Raw genomic sequence first — 27,431 nt, forward strand, 5'->3', positions numbered from 1 at the left:
TTAATTCATACAACTTGTGAATTGTTTCCAAAGGAATTTTAAGCCATTCTTCAGGTAGAATACCCTCCAACTCTTTTAGAGACGATGGCGGTGGAAATCGACGTCTTACTTGAATCTCTAAAACTGACCATAAATGCTCAATAATGTTGAGGTCTGGGGACTGTGCCGGCCATACGAGATGCTCAACTTCATTAGAATGTTCCTCATGCCATTCTTTAACAATTCTAGCTGTATGGATTGGGGCATTATCATCTTGAGGTGAAGGTGTTTCCATTATTTTGTCCAACCCCTGTATATCAGTATATACAGCACCTTTACTGTATGTCAAGTCAAACTGGGAAAAAGGAAAGATGTTAGTGTTAATTTAAGTATGTATGTGTTCGTACTATTCTATATGCAGTTGCTTCCACTGTAGCTGCATGTTTCCTCTGGCCCCAGGCACCTCTTCTTTTTCTACTCCTCTCCAGCTTTCTTAGATCAGCATTTTGTTGTTCCCTTCTGTCCTCTGTCTCCATTTGAAGATGTTCATCTTTACTTGCATCTTAACAAACAAAAAGAAGAGCAGAGAAAAAGAAAAACACAACCACTTAGTCACTTAGTAGCAGTAAAAGTAGAAGTAATTCTTTTTATCCTCCTAAGACCCGGGAAATGTCAGCAAAGTACAAGCTTTTTTTGTTTTTTATTAAATAAGGGCCTAAATTGGAAACATCATAATGCAACAGTTTTTTCAGATGCAGTTTTTAAAATTTTTTATGAAATGTCCTTTGTGGTGGACAGTTTTCTGTTCTTTTTTTTTTTTTGTATAACGTTGTGGAACTCTTGTCCACAAATGTGAACAGAAAACCCATTGCTGGGTCTTAGGAGGTTAAAGATAATAAAGACATTTACCAATTACGAAAGACCTTTTAAGAAAAAAAAAAAAAAACTTACCAGAAAGGAGCCTCGCATTTGCAACATATGAATCCACTAAGTTCATTTTTGTATTCACTTCAGCTGGAGGAACAACCTCTGCTTCTATTTCATGGGACTCAGAGGAGGTTAACCAGGAGTGTCCTGTTAAAATTGTGCCACTCAGACAAATGAACGTGATCCACATCCTCGACATCTGCAATACTGGCTTCAGTTATAATTATTATAGTCAGACAGTCCAAAGTGTTTGAATCTTCAAGGGTGAAGTGAGGATGAAACAAATCCACAGAAAAAAAAAATAGGGAGAATGTCAATTGGGGTCAAAAAAAGTCTGAAAACGCTGTGGAGTCAGTGCTCTCTGCTGTACTAAACCTTATTGTACCTGACCCCTACTCTAACTCTAAGCAATTCCTGAAATAAAGAGAGGACAAGAAGAAGGGAAGGAATATCCAGGAGGCGGAGAGGTAAAAAAATAAACTCTCACATTGTTAATAAAGGCCTTCGTTCTTCATACCATGAAATCCTCAGACCCGCCCTGCTCCTTGTCTCCTCTACTTTTCATAACCGTCTGTGAACACAAGGTAGAAACAGAAACAGAACAGGACTGAGTGGCAGAAGAGATGGGACACACACAGCACACACAGATCTGAACGTGTGTTTCAGGTATCACTGATCACTTTAAGTCGTCCACTCTGAGTCCATGATGATAAAATGTGACTGAATGTGTGATCTGTTGGTATTTAATAGGTATTTCTCCTGACAGAATTAGGCTGCGATGTGGGAGACGAGTGCCAGTTTTGGAAGTTTTCCAATAAGAAACAGGGTTGGTAGACAGTTCAGGTTGGAGTCAGCCTTGTTTGGCCAAATTCCACTAGCATCTATGTACGAAAATAAATACAACCACTGAAAATCGAACCATGTGTCTGTACATATATTCTGTCTGTGCACACATACTCTGCAGTGCTTCTACATGTAACTGGTGTGTGTACATCCCCCTCGTCTCCATGCCAAGTGAAGCAGGTGCCACAGACTGAGTGCTGAGACCAACTGGGATTTTCACTGTGGGGTGAAACCTGCTGACAGCCCCTTCTTATTTGCTCAATAACCGCACACACACACACTAAATCTGTCAGAATGAGAGTACATCTGGTCATGTGCCAGACAACATCTATGACTGACAAGACCTGTTTATAGTCAGTTCTATGTAACCTACCTATGCATGTACCCTTTGGACATTTAAAGGATTTCTGTTTTCTTTGTCTCCAAATCAGCTGATTAGACAGAGACAGTTGAATCCAGACAGAGTCCAAATGGCAAACTGGACAACCTAACACTAAACACTGAAACACTCAGGCCTAATGTGCTCCTCCAAGTTAAATAGTGAAGCACAGACGATTCATTTAAGCACTGACAGGAACATGTAGTCATGTACTGACCACACTCAGCCTCTTTGTTAACCTCAATATAACAACAGCCTCCACAACTTTCCACTGCAGTGAACAGCGCTCAAGGCACCTGAACTATTTCTCAGTATCAACACATTCTTTCCAACTACATAAGCAACGATGTTCTAATATGTGCAGACTATAGGCAAATGTGGCCTCAAATCTGATTGTTTTTGCCCATGTGTGACCTGTATCTGATCTGTTAAAGACAGTTTGAACAGCACAAATCCAATTTTTTCAAATCAGACCCAGGCCACTTTCATACGTGGTCCTAAATCCGATACTTATCTGATGTTTTGCAATGCGACTTCAGTCTAAACGGCCAGGTCACATTTATCCGACCTTTACCTCACTGAAATGAGACAAACATCACAATTTTGCGTCCCAGGAGGAGGAGCGGTGAGAAAAATATATTTACTTCTGTAAATACAGAGCATGTCTGCATGGTCACATATTATGTCAGGACCTCTTTTGCGCATTCAGTTCATACTCAAAACTGATAGAAGTTGCATTTAATGTGTAATATGGATGAGCACACACACAAAAAAAAATCAGATTTCACCAAAAAAATCTAAATTGTGTATTAAGACCTGCTGTCTGAATGTGGCCTAAGAAAACCCTACACTACTGCTCATACAAAGGCTAAAGGTGCTCACATTTGACAGTGACCATCAGATTTAGACTTAATTCTTTTAAACCTGATGTGTCATCATGAACACACCCTGCACATATGCAGTTTGGATGGCTCGAACTCTTTCACCATTTGTGTAATTGGAAAAATGCCAACAGTTTCCAACACCTGAGACATTGAGCTTCATAGGTTTTATTGGATCATTACAGTAATTTCACTCACGCCTGTAGTAGAAGCTGGAGAAGAAGCTGCTTCAGCAGAATTATAACATGCACTAAAGAATTATAACATGCACTAAAGTGTAAGTGATTGCTAGATTTTGAAGGATTTGGAATAGAAGTGCTCTGGGAAGAAAAAAAAAAAATTAAAAATTTTTTTTAAAAAAAATGGGCAAACAAACTCACAGCATATTTTCTAACCTTTTAGTTTGTCAAAATAAGAAAAAAAAAGTCCAGGTGGACCATTTTAGGCTCAGGGATTAAATAGTTAAATCCTGAATATAGTAAAATGACACCAGTATTTGATGAATTATTTTTATTCACACCAATAGTAGGACAACACAGGTGGGCTGGAATGTAAGTAACGTGTGACACTTATGTTCATTGTGATTCATTCAAGAAACACTCAAAACACTTCAAGCAATAAAGGCTGACTGAACACAACAACATGAGTGATCTAGTACATTAGATTCATGAGAAACAGTAACAGTTTTCAAGCAACGAGGCCAGAGTTCCAGCCATGGGAAAAAACATTTGTGTTGCAGAAACATGGGTGGAATGTGAAACAAATTGGGGTAACACTTCACTGTCTGGCTGCTAGTAGGATATTAATCAGAGCCAAAATTGCAGTGTTTAGTTTAACCCACTTTGAGGACAAAATACATCAGGAATGTCAGCAGATGGAACCCAATTGCAAAGGGTGCTAGAAGGTGCATACAGGGGAGATTTTTTTTTTTTTTTTTTTTTTTAACGCTGTAGGCTTTGCATTTAGCATTTTCTCTCCCCACTTCTCTGCCTGTGATGATAAGATAACACGATCAGTCAGGGTTCACACTCAAATTAAAGTTGAAAGATGGCGCTACAAGTCTTTGAGGTTGTCAGTTGACAGTAAGGTGGCTGTGAACTGAACCAAAGAGCAAGCAGGGCATCGATGTAGATTTTTAGTTTGCGAATGTCTGGCGCACAGCATTAGCAATGTGCTTGGCGCTGATGCCGAAGAGGTCCAGCAGCTCCTGGGGCTTTCCGCTGCGTGGGACGCCGCTCACTGCCAGTCGGGTAACGACGATGCCAGGCTCCCCGCCAACTGCTGACAGCACTGCCTCGCCCAGACCACCTGGAAGAAAGAAAGATCTTATGAGTGGCAAAAAAAAAACAAAAACTCCTGCACTGCATCAATACAGTACGTAACACTATTGATGAGTGAACGAGTCAACAGATGTTTTAATGTTCACTGGTGTTTCTTAGCAAGAGTGACATCTGTATACATTATACGACAAGTGAAGAAAGAAAAACAACCCACCCTCCTTGTAGTGATCCTCCACAGTGATGATCTGTCCTCCAGTGGCTCTGGCACAAGTCAAGATAGTGGAGGCGTCCAGGGGCTTGATGGTGAACGGGTCAATCACACGGATGTTTTTACCTAAAGGAAATCATTTAAAGTTGTTATTTTACAAATGTTTCTACAGCCATAGAAGCTTGGAGAACTGGTGATTCACTCGACACCTCAATAGGTCTGGGATTGAAAGGCAGTTGTGAAATGCAACTCCAGATGAATTTATACATCTGTCCACTAGAGGGCAATGTGGGCTTACCTTCACTGGCCAAGATGTCAGCAGCAGCAAGGGCTTCATGCAGGGTAACGCCGGCTCCAATCACTGTCACCTGATCGTTGTCAGACTGGCGAACCACCTGGAAATGTATACATTTCCATCCTCAATAACCTGTTTACATCCACATCACTTGAGCAAATAAGTTTAACAGTGCATAAAATCATAGTATTGACCATTACCTTGGCTACACCCACTTCAAGCTTCTCATCAGGGGAGTAGATGACAGCAGTGTCGGGTCTGCTAGTACGGATGAAACAGATACCCTGAGAAGAAAACGTGGCGTTAGCACACAAATGATATACAAAGTACAATACAGACTTCCTGTCTGAGCTGTGACAACCTGTGTGTTAGCTGCGAGCTCAACAGCTCTCTCTGTTGACACGGCATCACTGGGGTAGAACACAGTGCATGTTGGGATAGCGCGGAACATAGCCAAGTCCTCTAGGGCCATCTGGGAAGGGCCATCCTCACCTAAAAGCAAAGTGACATTAGTTGTAGGTATCAGTACTAACATTAATAGGGTTTATATCAGAAGTAGTAGTAGAGCCTAAACTGACATCTTACCTATCGACACACCGCAGTGGGACCCTACCAGGTTGACATTGGTCTGGGATATGGCTCCCATACGGATCTGGTCATAGGCTCTGGAGAAGAAGGCAGCGAATGTGCTGGCAAATGCAACTGTGCGGTCACGGGTGGCACAGCCAATAGCAACTCCTACCTGTAAGAGCAACAATCAAAGGCATCGGTTAAATGGTTTAGTCTCATGAGATGGCGGATTCCATTAAGTAAACCGTCTAAGTGTGGATGTTCACGTAAACTGGCCTCAGCTGACAGAGGAAAAAGTCCGAAGATGGGATTATCACACTGAATGAATAGCAACAGATTAGACCAGTTTGGAGCAGATTATGGTTGGACAGAGTAAACCAATTTGATCTTTTCCAACTGCTACATAAACTAAGACTGAGCTGGTGTAGCTGTCTTTAGAAACAGATTACATCCATCTCAAAGCTTAATAAAACTCCATGAACCCACATTTTCAAAAACCAAAATACTAAGGATTTGCACCAATCAAAATGGTAAGCATAGACCTCTTCAGGAGCCCTTTTATTTCTAGTTTAGTGTGTGCTAGTCATTTCATGTCTACACTGTTCATTTCTCTGTCCACTTATCTGGGCCGGTCAAGGTAGATTGGCATCTGCCCAGAATCTGGCTGTCAGAGGTTTTTCAATCTGTAAAAGAAGTTTTTTCTCCTCCTGCTGCCTTGGGCTCGCTTTTAAAGGGTTTGTTGGATTTCCTCTATCCTTTTAGGCCTTGATCAGAATGATGACTTGGAATAACCATGTATTATGACTGGTGCTACAAGTAAAACTAAATTAAATTAAAGTTTAGGGCTAGATACATGACTTTCAAAGTAAAAACTTTTAAAAACTTTGTTCTTGAGTTTCTTAATCAAGTTGAGCATCTTCTTCACAAGATGCTGCACACTTGAAATTTGTCATTTTCAATCAAGTACTGAAAGCACTGTCCTAAAGCCCAGCTTTGGCATTTTTATTTGTATTACATTAAAGTAAAGTTAACAGACAACACTTCACTTCTTTGAGAGGAACAGTAAATTGCACATCTACCAACACATGACAGATGAGCTGGGTGTGTTCCAGTAAACTGGAACTGGGCTGCACAGTTTGCATTTGTAATTATTGGTTCTGTGTTGATTTCACTGCTGTTTTCTTACATTAGGAAAATGCATTTCAAAACATTATGGTGAAAAGGGAGAGCTGATGCAATACAGTTTTCATGATCCATAAGTTACACTGTCAAATTTGATCTGGCAAATTCATGTTCAAGATTTTAAGGCCAAAAATTCACATAATTTTACAAATAAAAGAACCTAAGGAGACCCTTTAAGTACATTCTAGTTTTTCTAACAGCTAAAACTTCATGTACCATGTTCTGCTCAGCGATGAAGCACTCAATGTAGCGATCAGGGAAGGCCTTCTTGAAGGTCTCAGAAAATGTGGAGTTTTTGGTGTCTCCATCGAGGGCCACCACTCTCTGGCTTGCCTCACCCAGCTTGGCTAGAGCCAGACCATATGCCTTCCTCGTGGCCATCTAACAGGACAGAAAAGAACAACACAGTGGAGACTGATGAAAATGCAACAAGTAGGTTAAAAAGTTATCTCGGTTACTGATATCAGTGCAAGGCAGGACTGCCTCCCACTAAACCAAACAGACTGGGGTGCACTTTAACCCACTGACTATTTATTGATTATTGAGAGGCTTTAGAAAATACTACCCAACCTTCAAACAGTACCTTGTCTCCCTTTTTGTAAGCAGGGGGTGATGGCATTGCGATGTAGCTAAGGTCTGCAGGGGCTGCGTCCATAGTAGGCAGCTCAGGGGACAGGACCTTGTTGGGGACCTGGATCTGAGCCTGCAGATCATTCAGCAGGTCATCCACTCTGTCTTTAGGGATGGGCTTTCCATGCCAGTTGTCCATATCCTCAATATCTAAAGGTCAAGAAATGATTAGCAAGTCTTAAAAAGTCTATGAAGTTCTGTAAATAAAAGGGGTACAATATAAAACGACACTTACTTTTGAGTCCTTTGCCCTTGAATGTCTTGGCGACTATGCAGGTGGGTTTACCCTTTACCTGCTGAGCCAGCCAGAAAGCTTTGCACAGTTCCTCCACATCATGACCATCCACAACATACGTGTTCCACCTATACAAACATGGGTCCATTAGTAATATACTAAATCTTACAACAAATATTAACTGAAAAACACAGGAACCTTTGGACCAAACATGTTAAGCACCAAGCCCACTAACTTGAGCATAGACAGACAGGAACTGCCAAAAAAGTAAATAAAGACTAGACATTCAACAAACAAGTATTAAAGCCCACAAGAGTGAATAAGTTTGAGAATAAACCAAAAGTGTGTGTGAGAATGATGAAAGTGTCCTAAAAAATGATGGGTCATTAAATTTTGATAGTGCAGTTAGGAAAAAAAAAAACAACAAAAAAACAAAAAACACATCAGTGGTTTAAACCCCGAGTTTAGTACTGACCCAAAGGCCTCACAGCGCTTGCGGTAGGTTTCCATGTCATGCTGCAGGGGTGCAGCCTCACTCTGGCCGAGCCGGTTGACATCCATGATGGCCACAAGGTTGTCCAGCTGGTAGTAGGATGCGAAGGCCATGGCCTCCCACACTGAGCCCTCTGAACACTCTCCATCACCCATCATGCAGTACACACGGTAGCTAGGACAATATAGGCAGCAGAGTTGAAAATGAAAGAAAAAAACCTAACATACAATGAATTTTAAAGTGGTCACTAAATGAAGAATGAAATCATACATTTCATATTACAAAAAGTAAAAAATTGTGGAAAATAAAAGCTCTTAATGTTTAAAAATTCACACAAAGCCTTAGAAATTAACATCGATGCTAAAAAGAAAAAAAAAACCCATTTTCTTAAAAGAAGCAGCAAGAAGGCACAATTATGTAAATCACCTTAAGCCATAAAACATTCAGTATATTTTTTTGCCAACTAACATAACTTAATGCAACCTGTCGCAACGCTGGTTACCTTTCACTCTAATTGCATTCTGTAGCCAGAGAGTACAACACAATTACAACTACACTACTACTAATTAAACCAATAAGCAGATTAGGGCAGACAGGGGAGTCACGACATTACAGGCCCACTGAGAAACCAGGCTTTATTCAGGGTCTAAAACAGTGGTTCCCAACCTTTTTTGGCTTGTGACCCCATTTTAACATCACAAATTTCTGGCAACCCCAGACATTCAAAATGGAGACTTCTTTGCTAAAATTAATTTGTTTTTGATCATGTAATAATTTGCAATACTATGTTGCAAATAAACGTTAATTTTAGACAACATTTAGTCTATATAATGTATATTTTTATGGACGGAGGCAGAAAAGCCAGGTGTAGATTACTGCACAAAGTGAGAATTTTATTTTCTTTGGTCAGGGTATGTACAGTCAGTCCAGCTTGTATTTACAAGGCTGACAATTAATACCGAACAAACAATAACTCAAACTGAATTATGAAGGAGCTGCGGCATCTTAAATTGACCACAATGAACATTTGAAAGAAACAGTACCACAGTGCTTCAGTTTCAGCTTCACGGTTTGTCAAGTCTTTCATGTATTGGGATTGTCTGTCAACTCACCATATATTTTTTTAATCAATAAGCTTTTATTTTTTATCAATTACTAGAAATTTCAGGTGACCCCATTTGAATTTCAGGCGACTCCACGTGAGGTCCTGACCCCAAGGTTGAAAAACACTAGTCTAAAAGGTTAAGGGTTATTTTCAGATGCATTTATTGACAGTAAACATGTTGCCTCTTAACTAGGGTCCACAGTTCAGCATCTGTATAAATATTCACCTGGATTTGTCAAAGTGTTTCCCTGTGTAGGCCATTCCACAGGCAGCTCCGAGACCCTGTCCCAGAGATCCTGTCGCCACATCAACGAATGCCAGTTTCTGAGGAAAAGGAAGACAACTCGTTAAAGACACAATGAGTTATTTGGTGTTACTCGACTAAGCATGGATTGCAAAACAGGGCACGATATTCTGACATACTGGTGTGGGGTGCCCCTCCAGGTCACAGTCAATCTTGCGGAGGTTGACGAGGTCACTCTCATTCACGTAACCTGCCTCAGCCCAGGCAGCGTACAGCACAGGTGCAGCATGACCCTAGAAAGAGACAGTTTTAGGAACACTGGAAATACAGTCTCATGCCGAGCAGCCACAGAATATTAGTAAATGTCATTCAAATTAAGAGCACCAACCTTCGACAGCACAAAGCGGTCGTTACACTGGTTGCGAGGGTCGTCTGCTTTATAGCGCATGGTGTGGAAGAACAGTACAGACATGAGCTCTGCAGCACTGCAGCATGATGTGGGGTGACTGAGGAGAGAGGAAAAACAGGCCATTGGTAACAGTGAAAGTTCCAGTAAGGTATAGTCCACACACCGTGCACATGCATATGGTGCAAAAGTCAGGAATCTTTGCAGCACATTAATGCAATTCCTCATAAGTATTTTGTTTTAGTTTGACAACACAAACATTAAGTCATACCAGCAGAGCACAAGAATTCCACAAGGATTTCTTCACAATAAAATGAAAAGGTGCAATACTTCTGAAGACCTACTTTTATCTTATTTCTACTCTCAAAAAGATATCATTCCTGTCAATTGGTTGTTAGTCTGTAACTTGTCATGTTACCACACTCCAGAGCCCCTGCAAATGCTACAGAGTAAACTGGCAAACTTGTGAAACTGTTAGTTGCTGAATAGTGGTCTGTATTGTAATCAACATGTTTAGAAAGTCAACATTACTCAATGTCAGCTTCCCTATGTCGGTTAATTTACAAACAGCACCATTTTGATCATGCTGTGGACACACAAGTTTATCCTTCAGAAACATTCAGTTAACTGAAATCTGCAAAATAAAAGTACAGTGCACCATTTACCCCTCATCCTTTTGTTGATTGAGGACCTGCTGAAAAATAAACCGGAATGAATTCAAAGGATAAAACCCATGATAAAAAAAAACAATCAGAGTCAAGAGTAATCTTGCATGAAGTGTTGAGTGAAGGGTGTGGTGTGTCAAAACTCAAAAGAAAGATGGCCTTTGTTATAGCAGACTGCATTACAAAACCTTCTGGACACGTTTCATACCAATGACATACATGATGAAATTCACCCCATTTCCTTAAGTAGCATAAGGAAGTGATAAAAGCAGGTTTCCAACAAACCTGTCCTTTGAGGTAAAAGATTAAACTTGCATCATGAGGTCATGTTTCTGATCGCCTAATGCACAGAATTTGCAGAAATTATACATTTAAAAAAAACAAAAACTTACAGACAGCTGAAATGAGAAACAGTCTAGTGTCAAATGACAAAATTAATAATCAGCTTTGACCGTGTAAATAAAATGCTTAAATTTTCAGTGCGTTTACGTTCATGCAACTCATGCAATGTGGAAATATTAAAAGTTCTTAATCCATAATTTTACATTTTGAAGACAGGATCTGGTAGTAAAGTGTATTTTGAGGTTTGACCCTGAAAGCACTCCAGAGAGTATAGACAATGGGCCACAGTTTGTCATATTCACAGAAGCTAAATTACACCCACAACCTCCAGGAAACAATTCCATTCCAGTGACCTTTCCCTGAACAAAGCAGGAAGACTCTTGACATCTTGGGTTACTAGCACCAAGGATGAAGCAATACCACAACCAGGTGCATTCTGACATGACATTTAGAGTCTGCACACCATTGTTACACTTATCATCAGTCACCAGATGAGCTTTGTTGTTGAGCTCGGTTGCGATGCTAAAAGTTTTGCATTAAAAAAAATCATGTCCACAAAGACCCATAAGGATGCAGCTGCAACTTTAATTCATTGCGTTAGACTAACCACGAGGTGCATCCCTCCTCCTTTCACACGGTCATGTGATATTTAATTAGCTAGCTCGTAAATCACAGTTTTAGCATTGGCAATAACTTGTGCCTAATTAGAAGTACTAGTACAATTCATACTTCATGCTAATCCTACAGGATGACACTAAGGCTGTAAAGGATACCATGGGTACAGTCGCTGCCGTAAAACTTATTCATTACCGTAAACTGATGACTGTTAGCATACATTAGCTTCGGCATACAGCAACTTCCATATTCAGTCAGAGTTAAGCTAAGTCAGAACACTGTTTGCTAAAGTTTGCATAAATGTGTGCTAGCTGTCTGCTGTGGCTACCTTCCACACCGCGTGAACATAACCTGCTGCACGTGCGACCAGGCCCCGTGGGTAAAGCGTGTTTCAATTATACAAACATGAACTACTATAGACATTGTCACTGTACTTCCTGGTCGCCGTGACGGTTTTAGCGATTATGAGTTGATAGAAGTGACTTGTAATAACTTACCCAGAGTTGGAGGCGCATGTTGCCTTAATGGAGTTGATTCTCAGCTTGTTAGCGACGTCTTTCAACCCCTGCAGAGTTTTTTCGTCGGGTTTGTGGTAGCTAGTCATGGTTTACGGGTTATTTATTAATAAACGGGTTATCTTACAAATTAATCTCGGTTGTTGCAATTATACAAGTGCTCGCCGGTGTCGGTGGTTCAGTGCTGCGCCACGCCACTGCTAGCTGCCCGGTACAAGTGCAACCGAGAGGGAGGAGGAGGAAGGAGCGGGGAGAGGAGTGGGATTTATCAGGTCTCCTACCGGCCACGCCCCCTTAATCCAATCATTGGAGGAGTCGTGATGGCGCAAATTCAGCACAGGGTACTTTCAGAAATCTATTTGAGAAAAAAAATAAAATAAAATAAATGATATTTTTGGACCATTTAAAAAAATGTATTTGAGAAATTACACATTTTGGCCGTACAAATTCCATAGTATCATTTATAGTAATAATTATGATTTTATTAAACTGTGAAACTTCTATATTTATGAATTTTTTGAAAAGTCGCCCAAACTTTTAAATTTTCATGCGTGAATCCAAAATTTGTTTTAATCCATTATCCTCAATAAACTCAAAAAGCAACAAAATCTATCAGCCTGTACAAATAACTTTAAAATGGAATGATTGCACCCCCCTTTGATAATTGTGCTCTTTTTATTTTTTATTTTTTGTACGTTGATTATTGACTGTTGCCTGTAATGTTGTGTTTCTTTAATAAAGTTTCTTTAAAAAATCAGATTATAAATTAAAATACTCTAAATTATCACAGAAGCAGAGTGAATGCAAATGCAGGGGTACTGAAATGCAGCACAAACATTAAGTAGGTGAAGAGGACATCTGTGCTTATATGATGTATAAACTTGATTCAGTGTAAACTATAAATACATACCCTGAACACTGTCAGCAAATCATCAAGAAGTTAGGTGACTTCCTGGTTGTGTGAAATTGTCTCAGGAAATTATGTCAAACTTGGAAAAACAACTGTATGATGTAATAAAGATGCACGCGTCACTTAAATGCACAATGTACTCGCCTGAGCATGTGATTAAAAAATAAATAAAAAAAATAAAAGATCGACTGTTGCGTTCCCTTTAAAACTACAGCTGGATGACTGCCAACAGGGAAATGGTGGCTGATTTTGCTCTCTCATCCTTACTCAGTGAAACTCAGGACAGTCAAGGTTCAAGAAGCCTAGCCTCTCATTTACTATTACCCAGTCATTCACATGTAACATGGATGAGTTAATTGCCAGCTCTGATGTCTATGTAAGTATTTAGGATTCCATCAAAATGTATATTTTGTAGAGTTTATTGTTGCAAAACAGATCAGCTGTATTAGACAGTATAAGAACTGAACACAAGCAATACATACATTTCTTTTTATGCAGTCATTTATTTTTAATAGAGTGATTCATACAAGACTTATATCAAATACAGGTTCCTCACATTACAGTCACAGTCCACTATCTAGCAAAATCAGTCTATGGTTATAACAAAGACTATGTTTTCAAGAAAGTTAGACATTTCCTCATTTGACAGTCCTTAACAGATATCTATGACTCAGGTATTTCCTCTTCTTTAAGTTCCTGAAAGACACATATTACATGCCATTAGAACAACAGGTGTTAATATCCAGGAAGAATATATTTCGTCATAGATATTGTCAATGATGATAAGGAAATAAAAACTAATTCATAATGACGAAGTCTATGATGAAAATCAATTGACAATTTCAACAACAAATAAAAACAAGATAATAAAAGTAAGGGAGGGATGATGTGGGCAGAGGTCCAATCCAAAGTCATGTGGTGTCGCAGGGAAATTATTTAACGCAAAAAGACATGACTTTTTTCTTTCTGTGTTTCAGGAGGAGAAATTTTACATTTGATGACAAAGAAAACAAACCTTTTGTAAAGTGCATGCAGGTAAGCACACATATCTAATGACTTAAAAACAGCAAAAAACTAGTTCAAAGATGACACAGACAATGTGTGCATCCATATGGGAGTATTTATCAGTAGTCTGAGTCTTAATTCAACCTTTGTTCAGAACAATTAGAGTAGTGTTTCTCAATGGTGGGTGGGGGGGTGGAACAATGCTGGGGGGTGTTTGGAAGGAGAAAGCTGAGAGGGGGGTGCTGAGGCACAAATGGTGGGTGTTAGTGTTATTCGTCACAATGTATTAGTATCCATATCAGAAGAAACTTTGTTTCCAGTGCTGCTGCTTTCCTACTACTAGCATGTTATCTCAATGACAGATGTATGTCTGCAGCACCCTCCAACCCACCCACCCCATCTTCTGCTTAGAGGTCCGTCGCTCAACTTACTTGTTGTCATTTTTTAAAGATTCACAATAAATAAATAAATAGTATATGATTAAAAAAAAATAAAAATAAATAAAAAATCAAATTTTCATGCATTAAAGTTAACACTGGATGTGTCACCACCATTTCTCTCTGCTTCACCTTTAGTTTCTCCCGAGCTTCAATCCTCTCTTCAGAGGTGATGGTGTCTTTATCAAGTCGCTCCAAATGTGGCAGGAGCATTAATACACTAATATGGTAGTCTGATGCTTCCACTAGTGGATTCTCAGAGAGCACCAAAGTCCGCAGAGTTTTTGCCACAAACCCAAGGCTTTGCACGGCATTCTCATCTATGATCGCATTGCCTCTGAGGAAGAAAAAACAATATGGTGAACAAAACCCACACATGCAGCATATTCAACTGATCTGTGCTTGTGACGCAGCTGAGTACCTGACATTGAGGTACTGGAGACACTTCATATTGGGGCTGAGGCCATCTAGAGTTTCAAGCTGGTTGTCCCTAAGGTGCAGGACTGTAAGGCACTCTAACCTTTCCAAGCCCTCCAGACGTTTAATAACATTTTGGGCCTGAAGGGAGAGAGAGAACCGTCCAAGGCATAATCAAGATGTTAATCCAGGTTGTTATGGAGCAACATCAATGTCAGAGTTTTAATCCAAATCGCAGAGATCTGCCTATATTACCAAATACAAACGCTGCAGGTTTGGGAGGTTGATGTCTTCAGTGGTTTCCAGTTGGTTTCCTCTCAGCTCCAGACTAACTAGGTTGGTAAAACAGCTTCTCTGAAGACCATTGAGTTTCTGAATACTGTTACCTGGGACAAAGGTATCAAAACATTACTTGAAGCCTTTAACCCATAAAGACCCAAACAACCAGCGACAAAAACCATGTACTGATCTAAACTGTTTAATTCCTGTTAATCCATTAATCCTATCAATACGTGTAAATAATTGGTGTAAAATGCAGTTTGTCATCTTTTCATGGTCATCATATGTGACCTATTTGGATGTTCAGTGGCTCCATAGTGAACATGTAAACACTGTCATTTTCCACAACACTGATTCACCAGTAAAACTCTTGGAGTTGGATCAATGACACTGGATGGACTCACTTGTTTTTACTTTCAGTTATTGATATATTTTGCTGAAAACATTACTTTTTCTTCAGTTATCTTTGTTTTTGATATAATAACCCTCAACTTTAAAATGAGTTTTAATGAACAGCTACATGATCAGTAAATTAAATATAATAAAATTCCTAATTTTGACTGATACAAATGCAAAATATAGAGGACAATATTGTAAAGGATGGTGATAAATCACTTAAGAAATGTTAAATAGAGAGGAAAATTCATTTATGATCTGCCTTTATGGGTTAACAGGTCTTTATGGGTTAAATGTACATTAAGGCGCTGACAGACATTGGAATGAAACGTTGCTGTTGTTGTTATCAGAAGAAACAGACCAAACCTGTGACATTGAGACTCTCTAGGGCAGACCCAACCAGGCCATCCAGATCAGTCAGCAAGTTCCCTGCCATACTCAGCCACTGCAGGAAGGTCAGCTGAGCAAAAGGCTGCCCAAGAGTTGCATTGAGCATTTATGGTTAGATTGAAAAACTGGGGCAACACCAGGTATTTCTCTTTTAGACATCAGAAACTAAGAAAATTGCCTTCAACCAAAGCAGTTGGGTCAGAGATGCCAGTGGAGCCAGATCAGCCAGGCGGTTGTTGGACAAATCTAGGAAGCGTAGGTGAACGTAGTTGCTGATTTCAGAAATGTCAGTAAGTCCTCTGTGGAGTACATTGATAAGAAAGGGGTGGATTATGAAAATAAGAGGCAAGTCAAAGCAGAGTAGTTAAGTTAAAGTTTGTTGAGCAGTTTACTTGCTTACTTGTCTTTTAGGTCCAGTTTTACAAAAGCATGTGCTAATCCATTTCCTGTTTTGCAAAGTAATGACAGACCCTGAATTAAGGTTTCTTGGGTCAAATGACAAACTTGAATCTGCAAAGCACAAAGACATTGTTTATAGAAATGTTCAGTGTGGTTTGGGAAGGAATAATGATTTAAGTATGAAACTAGAAGCACTCGGAGAGCGCAGACCTCCGCCAAGGCTGATCAGTGCCCCCCCCCCCCCCGCCAAGGAGGTTATGCTTTTGCCAGGGTTTGTTTGTTTGTCTGTCTGTCCGTTAGTGTGCAACATAACTCAAAAAGTTATGGACAGATTTTGATGAAATTTTCAGGGTTTGTTGGAAATGGGGGCCCCCCCGTGGGCCCCCCCACCCCCGATCACCACCAAAATTTAATCATTTCTTCCTTATCCCATTTCCAACAAACCCTGAAAATTTCATCAAAATCTGTCCATAACTTTTTGAGTTATGTTGCACACTAACGGACAGACAAACAAACAAACAAACCCTGGCAAAAACATAACCTCCTTGGCGGAGGTAATAAAGGTGTCTGCTGATGTGTTTAAATATACTGGAGACAGCAACTTTTATCAAGTCATACGTGAATGCTTCAATGGTGCATGCAGGGTTTTAAACAATCTAGTTTGTAGTTAAAACAGAGGTGGGGGGGTGAACACCTACACCCCACTGTGTTTTGGATAGGAAGTGGATTGGAACCTGAAATGTGGAAAATATATTGATCTAATAAAGTGTAATCTGAAACCCAGCATGCACTCATTAAATGATCTACAATCCAACTTCAAGAGGACTACACCACTGTTAAACTGAGACCTTACTTAGATACCTTGTCTTCCTCTCCACCTTCTTCTTGTGTTTCATCTTGTACATCCAACATAACTACATCTTCGTCCACTTCAGACATCCTTTGGTTTTGTTACCTTCAGAACCCTTAGCTAGTACAGTTTGGTCACCTGCTAGTCTAGCTAACTGCAGAGTTAGCCGATAAAAAGGCAAGGCCACACAATTTACGGAGGTCAGTTTATCAAGTAAAATACACACTGCAGTTATGAAAACTTAGCTTGCAGTTAGCTGTAGTTTTTGCTACGTTACATATATAACTCCTGGATGCTAGCACTACTGACACCCAGGAAAAGCGTTTGTTGTTGTTACCATGGAAACTCAAGAGCGCATGAGTGTAGGATAGAGTGAGGGCTGGTGTTGTTCACGGACACGTACACAAAAACAACCCACAGTATTTCTACAGCCCAAAACATTTCGTTACTGATCTCATAGCAACAGTTGCACTTTTTTTTTCTTTAAACCACTGTTTTGCAAAAACAACACTTTGGCAATTTCAAGTTAAAATGTCGAAACAGGCCAATGCCTGCTGTTTACTGCTTTGCCTTAGTAAGACAGTCATTCTTGATGAAAATGTGTTATTCTGATTTACATGATCTTGATGAAACAGTCACATTAATAAACACATACTGAAGCAAAAAAAAAAAAAGGATAAACTTTCCCTATATTAACCACATACACCTCAGTTCCTGCAATCAAACATGATTTTCTATCCAGTTCCTTAGGCCACAGTCTCTTAGTTCATACTATGGTTAAAAAAGTGATAAGTCTAATTTTTACAGTGCTAAGTCTAATTTTTACACAATTTGTCATTCACTGAATGACAAGGCATATAGCATTAAATAAAAAAATTCTATGGTGCATAGACAAGTTTAGAAAAATGCCTTTTGATGACAAAGATCTACAGCGATCTTTCATTTTCCAACCACATAAAGCTTGTTTACCACACAAGTTCTGAAGAAAGAGAGAACTCAGAACTGCATCATTCAGGAACAAAGCAACAAAAAGGTGCATTTGGTGCAATATCCCCACATCCATTGCTACAAAATCTGAGTTCATTTGAGTGTATTACCACTGTTGAGGTAAATTTAATACGAAACCAACATAAAGAATTTATCTAAAGAATTCTATGTGATGTTAATGGTGAAGTCTCGTGTACTGGGCTTTCTCCTGGTCTTGTGATCAGGAAAGATTGAAGGCTCATTCCACTTGCATATTGCGCAACAGAAGCCCTTTTTTCACTCCTCCTTGTAGCATTCTGGCACCAAGACTAGTTCCTAAGATCCCATCCCTAAAGAAAAAAGAAGATAATGCCACAAAAAGCAAGAATATAAGCATTCATATTTCTGGTGAGAACAGGAAGTCTTACATGAAATTGTACAACAGGAACAATGTATTCAAGTATCTTGTATATTGCTCCAGGAGAAGCAGCTGTAAATCTGCATTAAAAGTACAAGACATCAGGGCATCAGTCTGCCAGTGGCTATTCTTACATAGGACTCAGCTTTCTCTTCTTGGTATCAGGTGGTTGAGGGCCATCTGCAAGTCTCTACAAAAAAAAAACAAACAACAAAAACAATACACCGATATCAATATCTAGCAAATTATCAACAGATCTTTACTCTATGTACTGTCTAGCCTCAACACAGAGCCTTAGGCTTGACCAACCTCTCTTCCTGCAGTGTCTCGCTGAGACCGTCTCTGTTCCAGGTTTTGCTGAGGAAAAGCAAATGAAAAGATAAATATTCAGATGTGACTAGTGGAAGAATGTCATTAGGCTACACCTTTGTCAGCCTTGTAAACAACTAAACATGTGTAGAGCAACTGTGAAGAGTGGCAAACAGAGTAAACAGATATTTGTACGTATAATTTATGCAGTGCTTGCAATTGTGAGAAATTTAAAAAAAAACTACAAAAACACCTTATGTAGTTCAGAAAGCTGCTGGTGCCTGATGAGTGCCTCTTTGCTTGGAAATTGCCTCCTACACAGCAAACAGGCCAATTTAACCCAGTCTGTCATTCTCCCTTCCCTCTCATCTTTCTCGCCTCCTTCGTCCTCGCTGTCAGTTTCTCCACTGTAGGCTGGGACCAGGCCCTGCTGCTGGGGAGGGGAATGCTGCAGAAAAATGAAGGCTGGGTTAATGATGGTAAAATTGAAAAAAGAAGCAGCACCTATAACAAAAACGTCACCTGGTAGAAAACCTATAAGTCAACAGGCAGAAACAGATGCACCAAAAGTACAGACCATGTCCTCACCTCTGTGGTTTGTCTGATTTGATCCAGAAAAATCTGAGGCCGTTCAGACAGCGCCCCCTGCAGGACACACAACACATACAACCTGTGCTCACATCTTAACTTTTCCAAAGCAATAGTGAGAGTAGTTTGACGAAGCTAATCCAAAGCATCCCCTGAAGGTATTAAAGGGTTGACAGTTCTGCTTTTGTATGTGTATAGATATGTACCTTTTTCTCCAGAACAGCATATCCTGCATCGGCACTGGCGGACTCTCTGCGGTCGTCTTGGCGACTGTGGCCCGGAGCCCTGGTGTGACCAGGGAGCATCACTGGGGCGCCAACAGCAGGGGAGGAGGAGACAGAGCGCATGTTCTCCTTTTGTCTGTTTAGACTCTTAGCCCATCGCTCCATATCTTTGGCAATCTATTGTCATAAACCCAACACGATGTATATTAGCTGCAGTGGAGTGCAATTTAATTGTAATCTTCCAGTGCAACAAATGTTCTATAGGAAGATACCTGTTTACAGGTACAAATTCTGACTTACATAGCAAACCAAGCAAAAAATAAACTTTATAATGGAGCATTTCTTCTAAATTGACCATTGTAGATAATGCTACGCATTTCTGTCAGTATATTAAACTCTGTTCAGTAAATACATCACCTGCTGAGCAGTTTTATTTTTCGGTTTGTCCTTTTTGTCCTTACTGCCTGGGCTACCAAACGGCAAGTCTGAGGGAGCTGTGTTATCATTCGCTGGAGTGCCGTCGGTGTTTGACTGACCAGCAGCAGCAGGAATGTAGGTATGCTTCTCTCCATCCCAGTACATATACTGCTGACTGTGAGGGTTGTAGTAGTACTATGAGAGAGATTAAAAAAACAAGTAAAGGTAAGGAAAGGTCCTTGTTGACTTGCACAATATTACGAAAGACTAGATTCAATATAAACTTTTACCTGTGAGTTAGGGTCATAGTAAAGTCCTGTGAGTGGGTCATAATAGTAGCCAGAGCTGTCATCATACTGGTATGTGGACACATCTGGGACAGCTACAGTCAAACACAAATTGCCCTCAGGGTCAGGGATCACATTTTAAACAGCTGGGACATAACATATTATCTAAACTGCTAATTTTACACGAGACTTCAGGGCTTTAAACATTCAGATATTGACAGAATTATGTATAATGTTATGTATAATCTCTTTTATATTGAATACAAATGCATTCTTGACCACTGTATTGAACAGTGCACTCTAAAAGCCTTACGGTATTGTTTGAGCTCATGTTCAGTGCCTGGGGTGGCAGGTTGGGTTGGAGTAGCTGGTTGTGGTTTTCCTACTATCTCAACCTGTTAAAAGACAGAAAAAGAAATATTGAAAAAAATACAAGAATACAATTGCATGAATAAATGCAAAATTATGGGAAGCTAAATGTTAAGTCCAAATGTGTACTTGAGTGGCTGATGCAGTGGTTGCTGTGGTGAGGAGAGCAGCCTGTGAATGTATGAGAGGCTGCTGAACAACTCCTCCTGATGTCACCGTTTCAGATGCAATGACAGCTGCAAACACACAACCCCAATTGTATTCAACGATTTAGATGAGAAAGGCAACACCCTCTAAATAGCGCCACAAATTTGGTATAATGAGTATAAACCTGTGGCTCCCCCTGTGGTGTAGGCCCCCATCAAAGCTGCTCCTGCGGTGGGCAAGGCAGTGATCCTGGTGTCAGCCTGGCCCTTGAAACTGGTTCCATCTGATCCCGAGTACCCATGCCCATCCTGATTGTAGGTTACTGCTGCCCCCTGCTGAAACACTGCTCCGTCTACACTCTGACCAACAGATCCGTTCTGTGCAGTCTGGGAATGATAATAAGTTGTGTTAAATAATATCAAACAAAGCTGAAGAATACAGTCATTAAAACACAAATAACAGATCTTTTGCACATTTATGCTGTCCATGATTTGCTAAGAGTGGTTACCTGTGTGACAGCCCACTGTGCAGCGGCTATAGCTGTGCTTGCAACTGTAGCAGCACTTACTCTGCTGCCATCGGTCAGAAACACATCACTAGAAACAAAAAAAAAGGAACATAGATTTTACTAATTTTAGACTTTCTGTTGGTGACCTACATTTTTTATTCCTCATGCAGAAATAAATCGTCCCTTTTCAAGGTTACAAAGGCGTTCTTCGAAACTGTTTTTGTTCGCTGACACACACATTCATCAGTATTAGTTGCCAAGCACCAACAAGAGCAATAATGTGAAGTCCTCAGCAGGATTTGTGTGTGTGTGCATGTGTGTGTGAGTGAAAGTGTTTACCGTTTGGAGCCTTTGGCAAACTCCACCACAATAGCCTTCCCATCAATACAGAGAGCTGGCTGCAGAGCTTGCAAAATCTGGAGCAACTGAGATGCCTCCTAATGACGCATTAAAGAGATAGAGTGTACATTTGTATGTGAGATTTAATAATGTATTTATGCATAAACGTTACTTAGGAACAAAGCCATCAGGACACTATGATTACAACATATTTTCTTTGAAAATTAATCCATAAATACTGCACATATAGTGAATGAAATTAAATGTGACAACAATGCCCAAACACATTCATCTAGCATTTGTGTATTTGTTTATGTACATGCGTGTCAAATGATTCTTACCACAATGGTTGACAGCTGTAGGAAAGCAAAACCTCTGTTGAGATGGGTGTGTTTATCCTTGATTAAACGGATGTTTGAAGGGGACAGAGTGGCAAATGGAGCCAAAGCAGATAAGATAGCGTCAACTGAAGTATGTGGTCCAAGGTTTCGAAGTATCAAAGCTGGTGCAGGAGAGGATAAGAGTGTCAAAAACTTCCTAAAATAGCATTTAGAAAATCTCTTAGCTGTGGTCAAGTGGATGATTTCCGATTTCAAATAAAGTGTATTTCAAAAAACAGTACAAGTCAATGAATTAAAAACAGACAGGTTACTGTTCAACACTGTAGGGTTAGGTATTTTCTTTACACACACATAAAAAAATTTAAAATATGACCAAGATTGATAGGGGGGCTAGAGGTTGTCCTGAAACAAGCTTACTGTCATTTGCAACATCTGGCTGCTGTGTAGCTTGCCCTTGGCCTTGGTTAACAGAAGGACCAGAAGTATGGTACGGTACTGGCAAGGGCAATAAGCCTTGGGCCCCCTCCTTCTGAATGCCAACAGGTAAGTCCCTCTGCAACTGAGGCAACTTCAGCTCAGCCTCTGTAGGAAGACATCATAACATTTGTCATAAGGTACGGCAACCGTGTGATAGTGTGAAATGGAAGAGATATGCACTTAACCAAGGTCAATTTTACCTGATTTAGGTACACTACATTTAAAGCACTTCTCTCTCCGCTTGAAGTTTTGCACACCGCACTGTTGAAATATTGTTGTTAAAAAAGACTTTTTAAATGAAAGACTCATATCAGAGGCTGATATACACAAACAGTATAGATATATTAATGCAGATTTTCATTCATGAATGCCACACAATGTGTGCACAACCTTGTTGCAGAGCCAGTCCTCGTTGGCACGTGGTTTTGGGTCACTGTAGTGCATCGACACTCTCTGTCCCAGAATCAGTAGCACTCCCTGAAAGAAAAAAAAAGAGAGAGGGAGGGTGGGGGAACAAAGAATGATTATCAGCGATAATTAGGCCACACATGCCAGAGAAAGGCCTCATCTCACAAGAGATGAGAGAGAATGAAAGGGACAAGAGGGAGAGAGGGACAGAGAGGCAGAAGAGAGTAGATCTGAGGCTGAAAGAATGAGGACACCAGAGAATTCGAAATGCAACCTTCAGCTTTAGAGAAATTGGGACGGACTGAGATGGTGTATGTGTAGTGCATGAGTATTTATTTTTAAGAACAGAATATGTTTTACTCAGGTGTGTCATCCTCCCCCCTTAAGGGGAATTCATATCACCATTTTTCCCGTCTCCCATTTCACTGTCATCACCTTCCTCCCCAAATAGGCAATAACACTCCTAGAGATGTATTAATGGTAGATGATACAGAAATGAAAGATTCAAAACAATCTACCACTACAACAGACCATGTAAGAAATTACTCCAGAGGTGGTTATGTAATCAGACATGACAGTGAAAACATGTCACTAAAGAAAGAGAAGTCCTACACTACAAAAGCATCTTTGATTAATATAACTGCGAAAATAATGTGACTGGGAGGGTCCAGTTAGATAAACTTTGCAGTTGTGCCACACATTCATATAACATATGTTTGCCTGTATTTAATAAGTAGAAAGACAAACAAAGTGCCCTTAAGTTTAAACATCTACCTACCTCAGGTAGATTAATGGGACTGTACAGATTTGTCCTGGCACTAATCCGTGTATCTCTGTAATTTATATATATGTATGTATGAGTGTCTGTGTAGGGGAGAGTGACCTGGTTGGTCTCCATCCAGCGGGTGGCCTCCTGTATGAGATTAAACTCGACGAAGGCGAATCCTCGGCTCTGACCTGGACACCGCCCAGCGCCATGGTAACCGAACAACAACAACAACAACATAACAACAACGCAGTGAGGGGTTAGTGCTTCTTGTACACAGGAGAGTGAGACCCTGTATCAGCACTAATGAAATAAGCATTGCTTTCTCCATCCCTTAGAAATAAACACTCTTGACAGCAAGTTGGAGAGCCACTGTCAAATTCTCTGCAAGGGTGGGAGGACGCAATGTCAAGTATCTCAACACGATCAAGGAAGGAGGGAGAGAGAGAGAGAGAGGAAAAATCCTTCCCACTCATCAGTTTGAGTCTGAGCTCTTTTGGCTTTGAATGATGAAGCACCCAGGCACCAACAGATGTGCACACACAGCCAAATAAAAACACATGCACTCACACACAGGCAAAAATACGTAAGCTCTGTTATCGTAATGGTCAGAGGGCAGTCAGAACTATGTAGCACTGTGGTGGAATGTCTCCTTTTTAAGCACTCAATGCCCTAACCGTCATTTTCGCTCTCTGACAGCAAATAACACAACATATTTATATTACTCCTTTAAAGATAAGGTATTGTATAACATGTAGTTAAATCTGAAATGATCATCATTTCTACATTTAAGATTCAAAAAAGCAGTTAAAACAGTGATGTGACATTAAAGAAGATAGAGCAGTTTGAGGGGACAGTAAGTGCGACTGAATCTCACAGGGACACTGTACAGACAACCAATGAGTTATCAAGAGAGGAGGCCTTTATGGGAAACCTTTAGAAAAAGGCAGGTATGGATGACACTGTAGACTTTCACACAACCATAACTTCGATGACAAACATAATGAACCACATTCTGGATCCACTGCTTACTTCTGAGTCGACACTGTTAGTCTGTAAGCATTGTTCACCAATCAAACACACCTCACTTGTACATGAATCAGGCGGAATCATGAAGTGGTAAAGATAGTCGAGGCAAAGAAGGAAAATGGAAGCCGTAAAGTGAAGAAGTGTCATTTATAGCGGTCATGCATGCATAGATGTCTTAAAGGCTCTTCTTTGATGTGCGTATGAGTGCTTTGTAGCCTTGTGTGCAATAGCGATGTTACAGACACTGATAGACTAAAGAAAAAAGAAAAAGTCTAAACAGAAGTCTGTATGCAAATAAATGAATATAAGCGTGTCTCTGCATAAGCTATGAAATTAAGTAAACAGAAAAACAGAAAAAGAATAAGGTGCACACTCAGTATTACAGAAGCAACTACCAGAAGATGAGAGAAAGTTAGTTATAACTACAAACACATGAAATGAAGAGTAAAGAATGAGTGTAACAGAAGATAAGAAAGAGGTAAAGAGAACAGAACAAAAAGGGGTCGGGGGAAAAGACAAACTCTCACCTGAGGACTTGTTCCTCATGAGGCGAACTTCTCTTGGCTGGATCCCCTGTTCCTGAAGTTGTGCTCGGATCTGTAAACACATGGGTCCATTAAACATGAACACACTGACATCCGACTGCTCTAGTGTAACCTACTCCAAGATGCCCCTGAGATAAATACTTACCTCATTAGCAGTAGCATTGGGTGGCAGCATGCGAAGCATTATGATGTTGCTAGGCCTCTGGTTGTGGTCAAGTTCTGCCCTGTAGTCCTGGTCCCTCTGTTCCATCTCATCTACAGACAGGTCTGACCCAGCACCCCCACAGCTTTGCTCTTCTGCACCCCCTGGAAAACCCTGCAGACATCAATGAATAATCTAGAGTCAATGCCAAGAGCAAAAAAAAAAAAAAAATTGAAAAGAAGCATCTATTAATAATTGACACAGAGGCAGGAGGATATACAGTCCCAATGGTATGAGACTTTGAGGATACAATGGCCCTATCAGAAAATACCACATTATCATGCATTATTATCATTATCATCATCAGTTACAATAATCCCCAAAGTAAAGAAAACAACTGGGTTTTTTGGTCAATTTCATAAAAAATTTAAATATTAGTAAATTGTTGCCCATAAAGTTGAAATAAAAATACATTTTTACCTCTTCTCATGAAACGATTTTGACAATGTGAATTATTCTTGACCGATACTGGGACTCAGTATGTAATCACTATACCTGGTCAAAAGGTGATTACTGAGAAATAGGAATGTGTCTGAAAACAAAATGATTAATACTAATTATCAGCGTATATAAGGTATGTATGTATGTCTTCCTTTTGAAAATAAATAAAACCATACAAAAGAGACACAAAAAGAAAAATGAAAGCCTTATAAGCCTTATCTAATGTTCCCCCAAAATATAACAAACTAATTTTAGCAGCAGTAGATTAACATGTAATGGCTTACCCTTCTCTTTCCTGCTACACGAGAAAACTGCTCATCCTCTCTTTGCCTTGTTGCACAATATTCCATCTGCTCAGATGGGACACCACGACCCCAACTGCTGTTTTCATGGAACCCTCTTCCACCTTTCCCCCGACCCTTTTCCTGAAGGCCAGTCCGTGTCTGCTCAAACACCCTTCTTGATACATCCTCATCTCTTTGTGTGGGAAGAGATAGATCAGGCTGTGCCTGAGAGCAAGAGGGCCAAGAGAGCCCCTTCCCCTCCTGCACAATTTCACCTTGGCCATCTCGCCTGTCATGAAACCCTGGTCGTTCTTGGAGCCCACCAAGTGAGAAGTCACAAGCTGCCAATGATTGTTCTTCACACCCATAGAGTCTGTCCCCCTCTGCACTGACATCATATCCTGCTCCTGACTCTTCATCCTCTTGGCTGTAGCCTCGATAGTCCATGTCTCGAAAGTTGTGATCATTATGAGTACTGCCATAGCGACCGATGCGGTCACCTCGCCCACCCCTAGTGAGCCAGAAAAGACAATATAAGAGACTTGGTGGACACTCGTATTATTATGGAATAAAGCAATAAGATAACGTGTGACTCACCTCCTCTCAAAGTCCATGTTGATCCACCAACACTCCTCCTAATGTCTGTTTTGTTTCTGCTTGGTTACAGCATTAAGCACCCTGTAAATACATCATCGATGTCCTTTTTAGGTAAAGTAAACAATGCAGAGCGCCTGTACACATGGAGCACATCCTAAAACACACTTAACTAAGCTGCTCTGGTAAAGAGCGCTCCCGTGATACATGGCAGTGTTATGTGCAAGGTGTGCATACAGATGCAGGTAGCCTTACCTCCTCAGGTCTGCTGTAATTTATTAATACTGCATATGCATACAGTTCTCCCAACTTCAAAATAACGAGGTCTATGTCACAGCGTCACAAAATACTGGCCGTATGAGTAAAAAAGAGGTACAACTCCGCTTGATCTGTAAGCATGAATTAAACGTGCAGAGTGCGCACATAACCTTACTGTCCAAATAGGAGTATCCAACAATGACGTGTGGCGGTCATCTCTGTTAGCGCGCAAGCTAACTAGCATCAGCCTAGTTAGCTAGTGCTAGGTAGAGACTGTCTCCAAACGGTTGTCAGTCGTTACAAACACGACAACTGCGGTTACACACGACACTGAAGCAATACTTACCAGCCCCACATGTAACCGGCAAAGTCTCTTCACTGTCACACTGAAACCTTTCACAAAAGGATGGTTTATTTTTCAGGGAAGCAAGTGTAAAATGGCCACAGCAAGACAACATTTGAGAGTGGGCGGGGCGGACACTTGACTCTGATGTTTGATTGGTAGATAGAGAGCGACAACATCAATGACGGCGGTGATTGGATGAGACAAGCAGGCCACCCTTAATCATAAATGCATACTGGATATAAATTAATAACATCAGCTGTATAAAGAGGTTAAGATATTTTTACGGAAGAG

General features: G+C 40.3%; 3 protein-coding genes across 5 annotated transcripts; all 3 read right to left on the bottom strand.

Annotated features, from left to right (window-relative positions):
• Window positions 1–3,501: 3,501 nt before the first annotated feature.
• On the bottom strand, window positions 3,502–12,041 carry tktb (transketolase b). Its single transcript, XM_030139135.1, has 14 exons — window positions 11,777–12,041; window positions 9,640–9,757; window positions 9,431–9,544; window positions 9,234–9,331; window positions 7,885–8,076; window positions 7,410–7,537; window positions 7,128–7,324; window positions 6,761–6,925; window positions 5,378–5,534; window positions 5,154–5,284; window positions 4,993–5,076; window positions 4,796–4,892; window positions 4,504–4,623; window positions 3,502–4,317 (listed from the first exon to the last, which is right to left on the bottom strand). The coding sequence occupies exons 1-14, from the start codon at window positions 11,881–11,883 to the stop codon at window positions 4,145–4,147; spliced, it is 1,881 nt and encodes a 626-aa protein (XP_029994995.1). The 5' UTR covers window positions 11,884–12,041; the 3' UTR covers window positions 3,502–4,144.
• Window positions 12,042–13,129: 1,088 nt separating this feature from the next.
• Window positions 13,130–17,261, bottom strand: lrrc23 (leucine rich repeat containing 23). Its single transcript, XM_030139260.1, is given in 7 exon segments — window positions 13,130–13,400; window positions 14,279–14,483; window positions 14,568–14,704; window positions 14,819–14,949; window positions 15,605–15,927; window positions 16,029–16,138; window positions 16,889–17,261. Coding segments are annotated over 7 exon segments (1,017 nt in total). The 5' UTR covers window positions 16,967–17,261; the 3' UTR covers window positions 13,130–13,367.
• A 142-nt stretch (window positions 17,262–17,403) lies between these two features.
• On the bottom strand, window positions 17,404–27,279 carry rbm10 (RNA binding motif protein 10). 3 transcript variants are annotated; one of them, XM_030139255.1, is made up of 23 exons: window positions 27,141–27,279; window positions 26,540–26,620; window positions 25,943–26,453; window positions 25,161–25,334; window positions 24,998–25,067; window positions 23,559–23,632; window positions 22,658–22,744; window positions 22,468–22,528; window positions 22,208–22,372; window positions 21,791–21,951; window positions 21,450–21,547; window positions 21,111–21,198; window positions 20,787–20,988; window positions 20,585–20,691; window positions 20,400–20,481; window positions 20,090–20,181; window positions 19,800–19,994; window positions 19,365–19,559; window positions 19,159–19,215; window positions 18,824–19,018; window positions 18,571–18,618; window positions 18,396–18,451; window positions 17,404–18,193 (listed from the first exon to the last, which is right to left on the bottom strand). In XM_030139255.1, the coding sequence occupies exons 2-23, from the start codon at window positions 26,554–26,556 to the stop codon at window positions 18,103–18,105; spliced, it is 2,826 nt and encodes a 941-aa protein (XP_029995115.1). In that variant the 5' UTR covers window positions 26,557–26,620; window positions 27,141–27,279; the 3' UTR covers window positions 17,404–18,102. The 3 variants fall into 3 exon arrangements, with proteins under 3 accessions (XP_029995115.1, XP_029995117.1, XP_029995116.1); XM_030139257.1 differs by having other exon boundaries at window positions 25,161–25,331; window positions 27,141–27,278; XM_030139256.1 differs by lacking the exon at window positions 27,141–27,279 and adding an exon at window positions 26,792–27,128.
• Window positions 27,280–27,431: the final 152 nt, after the last annotated feature.

Source organism: Sphaeramia orbicularis, chromosome 7, assembly GCF_902148855.1.
Source record: "Sphaeramia orbicularis chromosome 7, fSphaOr1.1, whole genome shotgun sequence".
In the NCBI taxonomy this organism is placed as follows: Eukaryota; Metazoa; Chordata; class Actinopteri; order Kurtiformes; family Apogonidae; genus Sphaeramia; species Sphaeramia orbicularis.

What these genes read in the sequence shown, in the direction of transcription:
- tktb (XM_030139135.1), bottom strand. Translation starts at nt 11,883, where the DNA reads ATGACTAGCTACCACAAACCCGACGAAAAAACTCTGCAGGGGTTGAAA. An exon ending in AAACACTTTGACAAATCCAG is followed by an intron (nt 8,077 to 9,233) that starts GTGAATATTTAT and finishes ATATTGTCCTAG; the next exon opens with CTACCGTGTGTACTGCATGA. An exon ending in TCATCGCTGAGCAGAACATG is followed by an intron (nt 5,535 to 6,760) that starts GTACATGAAGTT and finishes TTGCTCTTACAG; the next exon opens with GTAGGAGTTGCTATTGGCTG.
- rbm10 (XM_030139255.1), bottom strand. An exon ending in ACATGAGCTCAAACAATACC is followed by an intron (nt 20,182 to 20,399) that starts GTAAGGCTTTTA and finishes GTTTGACTGTAG; the next exon opens with CTGTCCCAGATGTGTCCACA. An exon ending in AAATCAGACAAACCACAGAG is followed by an intron (nt 19,019 to 19,158) that starts GTGAGGACATGG and finishes ATTTTTCTGCAG; the next exon opens with CATTCCCCTCCCCAGCAGCA.